This window comes from Procambarus clarkii, chromosome 76 (genome assembly GCF_040958095.1).
Source record: "Procambarus clarkii isolate CNS0578487 chromosome 76, FALCON_Pclarkii_2.0, whole genome shotgun sequence".
In the NCBI taxonomy this organism is placed as follows: domain Eukaryota; kingdom Metazoa; phylum Arthropoda; class Malacostraca; order Decapoda; family Cambaridae; genus Procambarus; species Procambarus clarkii.
Window position 1 is genome coordinate 4104406 of NC_091225.1, and position 13978 is coordinate 4118383.

The 13978-nt window shown below is 42.1% G+C and overlaps 1 protein-coding gene across 1 annotated transcript in view; it reads right to left on the minus strand.

Annotated features, from left to right (window-relative positions):
* The window catches only part of LOC123753353 (uncharacterized), a 180491-nt gene that overhangs the window by 136913 nt on the left and 29600 nt on the right, over positions 1–13978 (minus strand). Inside the window, exons 6-8 of the mRNA XM_069313779.1 lie at positions 7699–7846; positions 5733–5858; positions 4812–4980 (exon numbers count right to left, since the gene is read on the minus strand). Of these exons, the coding sequence (XP_069169880.1) occupies positions 4812–4980; positions 5733–5858; positions 7699–7846 (443 nt within the window). The remainder of the gene's footprint in view (positions 1–4811; positions 4981–5732; positions 5859–7698; positions 7847–13978) is intronic.

Consider the following 13978-nt stretch of genomic DNA (forward strand, 5'->3'; position numbering starts at 1 on the left):
GAATAAACGGAAGTTAAAATTAATGAATTCTACGTTTGGGGGTCAATAGATGGAAGGACAGAACATAGCCTGACTCAGCCCTTCCTCAGTCTCGTTAAGGCTGCGGCCGTCTCCCAAGACGGATTCATCAATTTTAACGTACTCCTTATTAAAAATAGGTTTGTTCTCATTTATATTAATATATATTAACATTTTATGTATAGGTTGCTGTAAATTAGATTAGTTTATGTGCTTAGGGTATATTGGCAATTATTTGTATTTTTAATACGTGAGTGAAATATTTAAATAAATTCAAATCGAAACCCATCCTCAGACAAAGACCATTCCATCCAGCGGTCGGTCTCAAGGACACATTCATAAATTTTAACGTGCTGTTAATTCAAAACAGGAATTTTCTAAAATATAAATCAATTTTATCATATTGTGCATATTTAAGCATCGGTTACGGTAGGTTAGGCATTTTGGTTCTGTTGGCGATTATTTGTAATATGTGGGTGAAGCATTCACAGCGTTGTGGTTCGAACAAAAGTTGTTAGCGAAGCACTTGTTCCGGAAGTGTTCAGACATCATCAGTTATAAGTGGTGTGTAAACAGTTTTTCATTCATAAACAGGGTGCATGGAATGGACTTTGGTCTTTGATTATGAGGACGGGCTGCAGTTCGAACAGATGTTGTCAGTGAATCACTGCTCGAGAAATGTTTGTACGTCATCGCTTGTGAGTCAGCCCGTCCTCATAAACAAAGACCAATATCCATTACATGCACTCACCAAACCCCCCTTTTTATGAATGAAAAACGGTGTAGACACGACTGATAACAAGTGCTTCTCGGATAACTTTTTTCTAACCACAACGTTGTAAATGTAAATCCTACTAATACGGTCACTATGAACCAGTAACCGGTTTCTTGATGAATGAATCTTGCTTATTGCTTGTAGTATCCGACCCCAAATCGGTAATTTGCTTTCAAGAACTGGCTGTATAGTGCAATGAATAAATAAGGAGGGAGGATAATCAAGACACTATTCCCATCACCAATATATTCACTTTTACCTTTAAAATATAATAAATAGATTAATACTATACTTATTTACAGTACAGTAGTGTCGTTTTCACACAGGACACCAAAAGCGCACAACTGCAGTGTTTATCAACCCCCAGTGTTTCCAACACCCAGTACCTCGTCTGCTCATACTGGGAAACACTGGCGAGTTCACCTTTTATGTAGGCCAGCCCACTGACACAGTATCATGAGGTGCCTATACCCCACTATCACTCTCCAGCCACTCGCTGGCAGCGGTCCTCAGCCACACACTGATCGGAGTCACAAAACATCCAATACAGGGGTAGTGAACCTCTAGCAGAAGCCTCTAGCGACCGGTTAGCAGCACTTCACAGCAAGCACCTCACTGTCGTTCGTTTCTCTCCTAAACCAATCCCGGGGTATGCCGATCTCTTCCAACACTACATAATCAGCAGCTAACAAACTGCTTCAGATCGGCGGCGGCTTACTTAGTCATCTTCCAGGACTAAGTTGAGAGAACGTGGACTGCCCAAGGTAAACTGCCCTCTTCAGTACAAATGTCACAACACGTCACCCACCTCTGTGGACATGAAACATCATCAGTTAACAGGACGGTACACTGGGGAAACCAGGAGGTAACTCTTACTCACTGGGGAGTTGACATTATGCTCCGTAGCACAATCTAAGTGGCACTGATCTTGATAAGCTCACTACCAGAGGTCATCCACAATGACCTCTCTGTCTGACCGAGGCAGGAAACCAGAGCCATTTGCCGACGTCATGCCACCACCAATAGATGGCGTTGTCCACGTAATGTCGAATATCAGGGGGGTTGGAGTGCAGACCCAAAGATGGCATTGGAATTGCCACTTTACACTCTGACTAAGGTGACAGGTCCGTAACACCCACATACTACACTACAAATAATCAACAACAGAACCTAAACACCTATTCTAACCTAACCAATGCCTAAATATGCATAATATGCTAATATATCAATCTGACCTATTACAAATTATGTCTGAATTTGGCCGTTTACTCGTATGACCGAAAATGGATGTAATTTGAAAATTAAAAAAAATTAAAATAAATCTTGGATTTATTTTTCCCTAAACAGTAAGCTAAGGGTCCTCTGGTACATTAGGAAGGCAGGAAATTCTTCTAAAGTTTAAAAACGTCATGAAAAACGTTAGGTGAAAGTTTCCTCTTCTAACCTTTCTGAGTAAACCGGAGGACTCAAACAGAAAACGGGACAGAACATCACTTTCGTGAGCAGATTTAATTTAAAATTACGTCCATTTTTGGCATAGCGCACATAAGAGCAAAAAGCGACATTATTTTTAAGATTACGGGTTGAATATATAACGATATTAATTTATATTTGAGATGTCTATTTTCAATGAACAGCATTTTAAAATTTATGAATGCGTCTCTGGGGTCGACCACTAGATGGAATGGACTTGGTCTGAAGACGGGTTGTGTGAGTAGTGTGTAAGCTGTTCTTCATTCATAAACAAGTGGATGATCGGCCACAGGTCATCAGAATCCTCCACTGCCTCCACGACCTCCACAGGTGGGACAGTAGAACTACAGGGAGGCAGCGCATGGGTTACGGCCCACACGGCCACTCAATACTTCCACAGCAACAATACGCAGTGGCACCAGACCATGCACCTCCACACACGGCACATTGGGAACAGACACCTCACTCACAACACCAGGAAGCACATCATCCCCCACCATCCAAAGAAGTCACATCCTCCACAGCAACCACCACCACCACAGTAGATAGAGGCAGGGGGAAGCGCGGGGGGGACGCATCGCGTGAGGGACCACACACTCCATGTCCATGACAACCCCACTACCATCCTGGGAGCACACAGACGACGGGGACCCCACCGGTCCATCCTCAGGCTGAGCCACATCACCCATGCCACCACACACGGGGCCGGCACGTTTTCCAGTGGTGGAAAAGTCCTCTTCCTGGAGCAAGTTTATAGGAGCCGCACCACCACCATGATAACCCGCCGTCTGGTGCCCAGCAAGACCGCACCAGAAACACGTCCATGACTGTTCAGTTTTGAAGATGCGAATGTTGAAGCCAAGAAGCATAACAGAAGACGGAATCGGAGACTTGAGGCACATGGTTAGAATACCGGTCCCATTTTAGACGTTCTGTCATCTACCAGATGAGACTGATGTTCACAACGGTCCCAAACTTGCCAAAATATCGCCGTAACAGGCCCTCCGGGATCTCGAATGTTACTCCGTGAACTGCCACATAGGTAATGGAACCACTTCTGTCCGACACTGTGACGGCACCACCGTCACCAGGCAAGGAGAACCTACGCCCATCATACCGGGCCACCAGATCTCGGAATATAGCAGCAGAGCCGAGCTTAACTTGAGTCCGGCGACTGGAGAGGAGCTACATGCCACACACGTCCGCCACATCAACACCCAGGAGATCAAGCACCACCATTTCCACCGTCCGCTAAGACGCCAATCCAGAGACTTTAAAATTGTTCGTTTCAGTATGGCAGACAGGAGGCAAGGGGGGTTCCCTATGCCACTGGCCGGCACTGCCGGGAGGCCCCGCTACATGGAACAGTCACACCAATCGCCCGGTCAACACTGGAGGAGCGACGACAACACATCCTCACCCAGCCAACTAGCCATTCCTCTTAAATAGACACTTTTCTAACTATGTTCTCTAACAGAGGCAAAGAATAAATGAGTGATAAGGTGCTTTAGTTCAAGAGAGCAGTACTTGAATTGTGTTCCACAATGACCATGAGATGATGTTCTCTCCAAGTGTCCACCCACACCTTCCCCCTGGGCTTCTCCTACTTTACAGTGTCTGGCCTTGAACTCTTGCTCCCCAGCTGAACATAAGGGCTTGTGTTTGATGTGGAGGGATTAATCCCTGAAGATTATCAAAACGGCATGAACTCTGACCACCTCGTGACTCCGTGACCGTTGACCTGTCCCTTTGGTTAGCTTCTACAGAGGTGGGAATTTTCCGTTGTTTTGCACTGCTTGTCTGTCGACTGTGGCTTGTTCATGTTGTTCTATTATGTACTGCTCTCTTGTTACACTGGCGATCCCAACCACAGTATGTATATCCCATACATCAGACCATTAATTCTATCAGTTTGGTTAAAGCTAGGCCCAAGTGTCTGGCCTCCAACTTTGGACAAACAAAGAAATACAGACATTCTCCTCATAGAATAGATATAATTAAAAAGAGTTTTTACTATTCAATATATTAAAATGTATAAATGAATCTCTTGGGCTCGGGCTCAGCTTAAGCGAGCCAAGCCTGAAGATGATTTGATTTATATGGTGGTTTTCCTTTTATATAGAGAGAAGTGGATGCGTGTGTGTAGGGGGGGGGGCCCTTAGTTTTAATTATAGACTTTGACTCGATGTGGTTATGGGACACTTACAGTGTATGGAGAACTTAGATTTATGAGTTTAATACTAATTTATGTGGTGATTTTATGATTAAATGGAGTGTCTTGGAATTCATGTGATGATGGGAGATAAATTTGGTAATGGGGGAGTAATGTAGTGATGAAGGATTAATGTGGTGATTAAAGAACTTATGGGGAAATAGGGGGATTCATAAGGTGCTGGGGATTCATAAAGAAATTGTACTGTTTTGTTATATAGCAAAATTATTTATTAGATTTAGAAAATGAATTAAGCAATGTAAGTCAAGAATTCATTAAATGGTTTTAGTTACTGCAACAAATGCTTTCTTATATAAAAGTATAGTTTCTAACCTGACATTTAGTCTTCTGTCAAAGTCGAGGAATAATCGGGTGTTGAGAGAGTCTACAAGAATCACTGAACTGCCTTGTTCATTATTGTTGCTTCTATAGTCCATATATGGGAAAAATGGCATGGTAGAAAACTTGATCTTGTGGCCCATTAAGTTGTGAAACTGCTCTGCTGGAAAGACGAAACTTAAACTTTCATGTTTGGTATTATTAATTTGAAAGCCAACCATTTTACTAGCAAAAACAATTCGTTTCACTGTAGCTAAAACTGCAAGATATCTAGAACAATAAAGAAGATTAGCTTCAAAAATGGCGTATGTGATGGAAGGGATAGAAAATATTAGATCGGATAACAATGAACATATTATTGATAGAATTAAGGAAAATCACGTGAAAAACTTGTGAAATGAGACTGTATAAAATATGTATGTCTTGGGCAGAAGAACTGTACAATATGTTTTCAAATTTATTTAAGTGATATGCAAACTAAGAGGTAGGTAGGCCCACTTCGCGGAGAATATACACTGTGAGTTTACTTGGTATCGGGATATGTGTACAACTAAAGAGTAAATGCTGGTTTGGTCAGGAACCTAGTGTGGTGGCCATAATAACCTTACCGTGGACGATAGATTTTAAGCCCAACACAAAACTAAATACATTGACTGTCCTTTAGAAGGTATTTGCTTCTAAAATAATCCTTAAAGTATTTTACTTGGAATTTAGATTTTTTCATGTTTTGAAGTCTTACTAATGTAATATCAAAGTAATAAAAAATCAAAAGTGATGACCGCCTGAATATGGATAATATAAATAAATAAAATTCAAATCAAAGAGAAAAAGCAGTATTAACGTGGTCTTAGCAGTGAAAGTAAATTTATGACGAATTTGTATTACTAGGATGGTAATGTGAAAATAAAATTTTACCATGAAAGAGGTCGTCCAAGGGAAGAGGGAGGGAGGTGAGGCACCAGTGGTGGACCAGCTGGACGTCTGGCTCGCCGGTGTTGCAGTACAGACAACGCCGGTACACCCGAACACTGCTCGATAATTCTGAAGGTGAGGGATAGCATGTAACATAAGTGTTTTTATTTTTTTGTGTATATATATGCTTATGTGTATGTTTTACTGTTTATGAATTCCCAGGTTTTGGTAATTTAGAAGATTGTATGTATGTATTCTGGATTTATGTAAAATGTATTAGTATATGTATAAAATAATGTATTAGAATTCTTGTACTGATTGTATACATACAGTCAGTGCATATACTGATTGTATGTATACATACACTCAGTATGTATACTGTACTCTTACCCTAATTAGATATATTTATATATATTTCAGATTGGTATCTCATGGTGCTTATATACTCATTGGCTATTGGTATTCTTTACTGGGCACTGATCATTCGTCACTTTACTTACATTTTTTTCTATTGGTGCTCACATAAGCAAACTATGTGATTTTACTTTGATAGCTGTTGCGTTAGGTTTTGCTACAGTACTGGAACCCTGTCACACCATGCATAATAAGTAACTTTTAACAAATATATTTTTTGTTAAGTGTAGTAAATCTAAAATGAAAGGAGTTGATTCTACAACATCGTTGGAACTTATATCTCTACGTTTATGAATATAGCTTATGTATACACAAACTATATGTGTATACATGTATGTATATACATATATATATATATATATATATATATATATATATATATATATATATATATATATATATATATATATATATATATATATATACATATATGTGTGTGTATAAACATACATACTGTCACGGGGGGTGGGCTGGGGCTCTGCTAGCGGGGGGCCTGCTTGGGGCTTAGAAGGCAGAGTACTCAGCCCCTTCGACTCTCAGGACTCGCCAGAGTCGCTTGGTCCCACAGGAGAGGACCAGTAATACCCACCACCGCAGGTCTTTGCTCCCACCACTGAGGGTGCCACTGATTCACCCTGGTGCCCTTCAGTCAATAACGTGGAAACGGCTGTTAGCAATTCCGGCCTAGACTCATGAAGGAGTGAAGGAAAACCCAGGCTTACCTTTTAACAATCACTTCCCCTGAGTCTTGCCTGCTAGAATAAAAGGTTGCAGGAATTCCTTTCCTGCCTGCCTTCCCTATCTTCTTTTAACAAGGTCGCCAGCTGGGTTGATGTATCTGCACCCCAGCAATGCAGTTCAGTGGGTGTATTCTATACTGCTTGTTGCCAAAGTGTTGCTACTCCTATAGAGTTGACACAGGTCTGTCAGCCTAAGGTACTCTTCCATAAAAGTCTGTGTAGCTTTACCTCTCTCTCCAGCCACTACTTTGCTTGTTACCACAATTCCAGCTCTGATACTGGTCGGATGTACTCTTTTATATAAGTCTGTGCTGCTTTACCACTCTCCAGAAATAAGAACTTCTATAGAAAAACGTGATGTTCACTAGGTGGGACTATGATATTCCTCGTGTATGCTCATAGAGATTATTATGGAGGCACACTAAACACCATGATAAAATATATGAATTTATTGACATAAGCTACATGGTTACATATACAATTACAGTCAATACAGGAAATGAAAATAAGAATAAACAATCTGGAGATCGTCAGCAACTCTTCTTTCACGACCTCCAACAACTCCTTCAACTGGGCAGTTTAAAAAGGGGGCGCACATTCCCTCACATAGGGGCGTCTTCGTCAACGTCGGCTACCTCCTCTTCAACTGCCCCGTCGTCCACACACACTGTCCTCTTCCACAGTCCTGGACACAAGCTGTCCTGCAGTCTATCCTACTACTAATGTATCAATGTTATACTGCAACATACATAGGTAAATATTGTGACCTACCTAGCCTACTCAAACAAGGAGTAATGGGAGGGAAATTGATCTACCTTTACATTCCTGGCTCACGACGCCTGTCCCTCGATGGTGTGAGGTTCCCACGCTTCCTGAGTCGGTCCTTGACGATCCAGGAACGTTCCATAAGTCCTCAGGTGTCGTGAAGCCTTCGCGTCGTCGCCGAACCACTCCCAGAGTTTCAGATATCCCAATCCTGGTTCACCAGTGGACACTGAGCTAATCACTGTAAGCAAACACTCGTCCCTTCCACAAGGCATTGCTCCTTGCTCTAAGAACGGTGTCGTCCCTTCTAAATCCTCAGTGAACGTGACCCGGTCACAGCTAGGCCTGCCCGCCACGCCTTCCTGACCCCTCAAGCGTCAGGCGGCGTCCCTCCAGCGTCGTCGCCGACCGATTCTTCAAGTTTTGCCACTTCTCTGCTCAATGAACTTGGTTTCTTTTTGCTTCCCGGAAGCACAGGGTCTCCAATAATAATGGTGGGCTGCAATGGCTAGCTTTAATCCACTGAGTAAGGCTCCAAGAGCCTCAAATCCAGCAGAGCTGATCGAGATGCATCCTCTCACCTCCTCAGCCAGGTCAACTCTGACGCTACCACCGCTGGCGTCGCCAGGGGCACTCGGTGACGTCACGGCGGGCTCTGATTGGTCGCCTGTGACCTAAGTCAGCCAATCCGCACTCGGCTAGCATCTTCCACAAAATGGCGGATCTGCAGGTAGGGGGTACCATTTCATTTGTATCAGGGCGCCACTTTCCCTTTACCTACAAACTTATAATGTAAATTTATCCCTTATCTGGCAGCCGATCTGGTCGCCACATATACCAATAGACTCCCTGCATCTCAGAGAATCAGGAAAGAAAGCTGATATGACTCTTAAAGCAAGCCAACTGAAGAAATAGGAGAGGGCACCATAATAATACATATATACATATGTGTGTACAAAAATATATACATATGTGTGTATAAACATACATACATATGTATGTATATATGTCTTCAAGCATTTGTCTGAATGTATGTATGTTTGTGTGTATATATATGTCTGCAAGCATGAGTATGTATATATATATGTATGTCTGCAAGTATGTGTATGTATGTATGTCTGCAAGCATGTGTTTGTATGTATTCACGTAGTTGTATTAGCCCAGTTGTGCTTGCGGGGGTTGGGCTGTTAATCAACTGTTTCTAATTACTACTACTATTTTTTCCCCACACGACACACACACACACACATACACCCAGGAAGCAGCCCGTGACAGCTGACTAACTCCCAGGTACCTATTTACTGCTAGGTAACAGGGGCATAGGGTGAAAGAAACTCTGCCCATTGTTTCTCGCCCGCGCCCGGGATCAAACCCGGGACCACAGGATCACGTGACCAGCGTGATGTCCGCTCGGCCACCGGCCCCCATGTATGTATGTATGTATGTATGTATGTATGTATGTATGTATGTATGTATGTATGTATGTATGTATGTATGTATGTATGTATGTATGTATGCATGAATGTATGCATGTATGTATGTATGTATGTATGTATGTATGTATGTATGTATGTATGTATGTATGTATGTATGTATGTATGTATGTATGTATGTATGTATATCTGTAAGCATGTGTCTGTCTATGTGTCTGCAAACATGTGTATACTTACCTATTTGTACTCACCTATTTGTGCTTGCATGGGTTGAGCTCTGGCTCATTGGTCCCGTCTCTCAACTGTCAATCAACTGGTGTACAGGTTTCTGAGCCTATTGGGCTCTATCTTATCTACACTTAAAACTGTGTATGGAGTCAGCCTCCACCACATTACTGCCTAATGCATTCCATTTGTCAACTACTCTGACACTAAAAAAATCTCCTCTCCTCGCCTCTCAACTGTCAATCAATCAACTGTTACTAACTGCTAACTAATATTTTTTCATCACACACACACACACACACCCACACAAACACACACACACACCCACACACACACACACACACACACACACACGCACACCCACACACACACACACACACACACACACACACACACACACACACACACACACACACACACACACACACACACACACACACACCCACACACACACACACACACACACACACACACACACACACACACACACACACACACACACACACACACACACACACACACACACACCCACACACACACACACACACACACACACACACACACACACACACACACACACACACACACACACACACACACACACACACACATACCAGGAAGCAGCCCGTAACAGCAATCTAACTCCCGGGTTCCTATTTACTGTTTGGTAACATGTGCATCAGAGTGAAATATATATATGCCCCGTAATATGTATGTACTCACCTATTTGTGCTTGCGGGGATTGAGCTTTGGCTCTATGATCCCGCCTCTCAACTGGTGTACAGGTTCCTGAGCCTATTGGGCTTTATCATATCTACACTTGAAACTGTGTATGGAGTCAGCCTTCACCACATTACTGCCTATTGCATTCCATTTGTCAATCACTCTGACACTAACAAAATTCTTTCTAATATTTCTGTGGCTCATTTGGGCACTCAATTTCTATCCGTGTCCCCTAGTGCATGTGCCCCTTGTGTTAAATAGCCTGTCTTTATCTACCCCTGTCAATTCCTCTGAGAATCTTGTACGTGGTGATTGTTACGAATCCATATATTTGATTCTAACATTTATCATGATAATCATATATGTTCATTATTTCTTTCTTCAGTTATTTAAATTAACCATTATGTCTATTTGATTTCCAGTATATATGTTTGATTTATACGTAGCATGCTGTAATGCGCCAGTATGTAATCCTTTGTTAATGCATGTTCATTTCTGTGGGGGGGGGGGGGAAGAGACCGTGGCGTCTCATGGGGGGATGACCATATTTGGGATGTTCCAGTATGCGTGCAGTGTATCAAGCTAGCGTCACTGATTCACTCCCTGTAATTATTCCTGTTTATTGATTGTACTTAATTTCTTAATTACACCTTAGCAGTGTTATATGCATATTAGTTTAGTTATAATTGTTCTTAAGTATTACTCTCTGATTGCAGAGTATCTAGAGGTTTCATGTGTTTTTTAATTGGTAACTTGTAGACTCCATGCTTGCATGCGGAGCACGTCGCGTGGGTGGAGCTGGCCGGAGTGGACATGTTGTTGAGATAAGTCTTCGGTACCTGTTTATTGTTTAGTAACATAGCTAATTGCCCGGTTAGACCAGAATTTACATACCCATCTATCCATTTATGTTTTAAAATAAGGATCAGAGCTTATATAATGATATTGTGTTATTTTATTCGGATGCAATAATATTTCTGGCTGCCTGTATTTTTCATATATATGTTTGTATGTTCTTTGTTACCCTTACTTTAAGTATATTGCTTTGTTGAGTAAGCAGTTGAATTATTTACCCTAGACACTTTTAGTAGGCAAGGCCGTATTATTATATATTTTTTACAACTCCAAAAGCAGAGGAACCATACCCAGGGTCAAGGGCCATAACAGTGATCATGTCCCCCCTAACTCTTCTGTCTTCCAGCGACGTGAGGTTTAATTCCCGTAGTCTCTCCTCGTAGCTCATACCTCTTAGCCCAGGTATTAGTCTGGTGGCAAACCTTTGAACCTTTTCCAGTTTAGTCTTATGCCTGACTAGATATGAACTCCATACTGACGCTGCATACTCCAGGATTGGTCTGACATAGGTGTTATACAAAGTTCTAAATGATTCCTTACACAAGTGTTTAAATGCCGTTCCTGTTTTATCCAACTTGGCATATGCTGCTGATGTTATCCTCTTGATATGGGCTTCAGGGGACAGGTCTGGCGTGATATCAACCCCCAAGTCCTTCTCTCTCTCTGACTCTTGAAGAATTTCATCTCCCAAATGATACCTTGTAACTGGCCTCCTGCTCCATACTCCTATCTTCATTACATTACATTTGCTTGGGTTAAACTCTAACAACCATTTGTTCGACTATTCCTTCAGTTTGTCTAGGTCTTCTTGAAGCCTCAAGCAGTCCCTCCTCTGTCTTAATTCTTCTCATAATTTTGGCATCGTCAGCAAACATTGAGAGAAATGAATCGATACCCTCTGGGAGATCATTTACATATATCAGAAACAAGATAGGACCGAGTATAGAGCCCTGTAAGACTCCACTCGTGACTTCACGCCAACCCGAGGTCTCACACCCTCGCTGTAACTCTTTGCTTGGGTATTCCCTTATCCAATAGAGCACTTTACCAGTTACTTCTGCCTATCTCTCCAGCTTATGTACCAGCTTCTTATGCGGTACTGTGTCAAAGGCTTTCCGACAATCCAAGAAAATTCAGTCCGCCCAGCCTTCTCTTTCTTGCTTAATCTTTGTCACCTAGTCGTAGAATTCTATTAAGCAAATTCAGGCAAGATTTACCCTCCCAGAACCCATGTTGGCGATTTGTCACGAAATCCCTTCTTTCCAGATGTGTTACTAGATTTTTCTCACGATCTTCTCAATCACCTTGCATGGTATACAAGTTAAGGACACTGGCCTGTAGTTCAGTGCCTCATGTCTGTCACTCTTTTTGTATATTGGGACTACATTAGCCGTCTTCAATATTTCTGGTAGGTCTTCTGTCTCCAGTGACCTACTTTACACTATAGTGTGTGGCAAGCAAAGTGCCTCTGCACACTCTTTCAATACCCATAGTGAGATCCCATCTGTACCAACAGTCTTTCTCACATCTTGATCCAACAGGTGTCTCTTGACCTTATTTCTCGTAATTTTGAACTTTTCCAAGGCCGCATGGTTTACTGGCCCTTCTCCTAACACAGTGACCTCACCTTGGTCTATTGTGAAGACCTCCTGGAACCTCTTGTTGAGTTATTTACACACCTCTTTGTCATTCTCTGTATACCTGTCCTCGCCTGTTCTAAGATTCATTGCCTGTTCTTTCACTGTTGTTTTCCTCCTGATGTGACTATAGAGTAGCTTTGGTTCGGTCTTGGCTTTGCTTGCTATATTATTTTCATTGTTATTCTCTGCGTGCTTTTCACACTAACATACTCATTCCTGGTTCTCTGGTATCTCTCACTGCTTTCTGGTGTTCTGTTATTTCGAAAGTTCCTCCATGACTTTTTGTTCAGTTTCTTTGCTTCGGTATATGCCCTATTAACCATCGATTCTTCTTTTACTCCTCGGATTTTTCCTTTTGGCCCGGGATAAACCTGTTTACCTGATTAAACCTGTTTAATCTTGACGTTTTTGGGTGGCATAGTCTATCATGTCTCTTAAAGTCTGGAGTGAAAGAACTTTGCAACACAATATCAACATGGGTTCAGGGATGTCAAATCCTGCCTCACAGGATTAAATGAATTCAAAGACCAGGCAAAAAGTTAAATGAAGTAAGAGAGAGAGGGCTGGGCAGACTACATATTTTTGGATTGCTAGAAAGCCTTTAACAGAGAAACGCATAAAAGAAAAGTACAAAAGCTGGAAATGAAGATAGGAGTGAAAAGGAAGGTACTCAACTGGATAAGGGAGTACCTAATCAACAGAAGACAGCGAGTAACTGTGAGGGGCAATGCCTCGGAGTGGCGAGGCGCCACCAGTGGCGTCTCAGTCCTTGAACCTATACTGTTTCTGATATGCATAAATGATCTCCCAGAAGGAATTGACTCGTTCCTCTCAATGTTTGCTGATGATGCAAAAATTATGAGGAGGATGAAAACAGAGGAAGTTAGTATGAGGCTACAAGATGACCTAGACAAACAGAAGGAATGATTGAACAAATGGCTTCTAAAGTTTAACCAAAATAAATGTAAGGTAAGGTGCAACTAGTCGGAGGAAATAGGATGCCAGACACTGAAGGCCGAATGGGAGATGAAGTCCTACACGAAACGGACAGAGAGAAAGATCTAGGAATTCATATCACCACCAAACCTGTCTCCTGAAGCCCACATCAAAAGAATTTCATCAGCGGCGTTTGCGAGGCTGGCTAACATCAGAACTGCCTTCAGAAACCTGTGTAAGGACTCTTTCAGAACCTTGTATACCACCTAATATAAAACCAATCCATGAGTATGCGGTCCCAGCATGGAGCCCGTATCATGTCGAGCATTAGACGAAACTGGAAAAAGTTCAGAGATATGCTATTAGGCTTGTTCCAGAACTAAGTGGTAGGAGTTACGAGGAAAGACTAAGTAAACTGCACCTCACGTCGCTGGAAGATAGAAGAGCTCGGGGAGACATGATCACCACATACAAAATTCTTAGGGGAATTGACAAGGTTGACAAGGATGGATTATTTA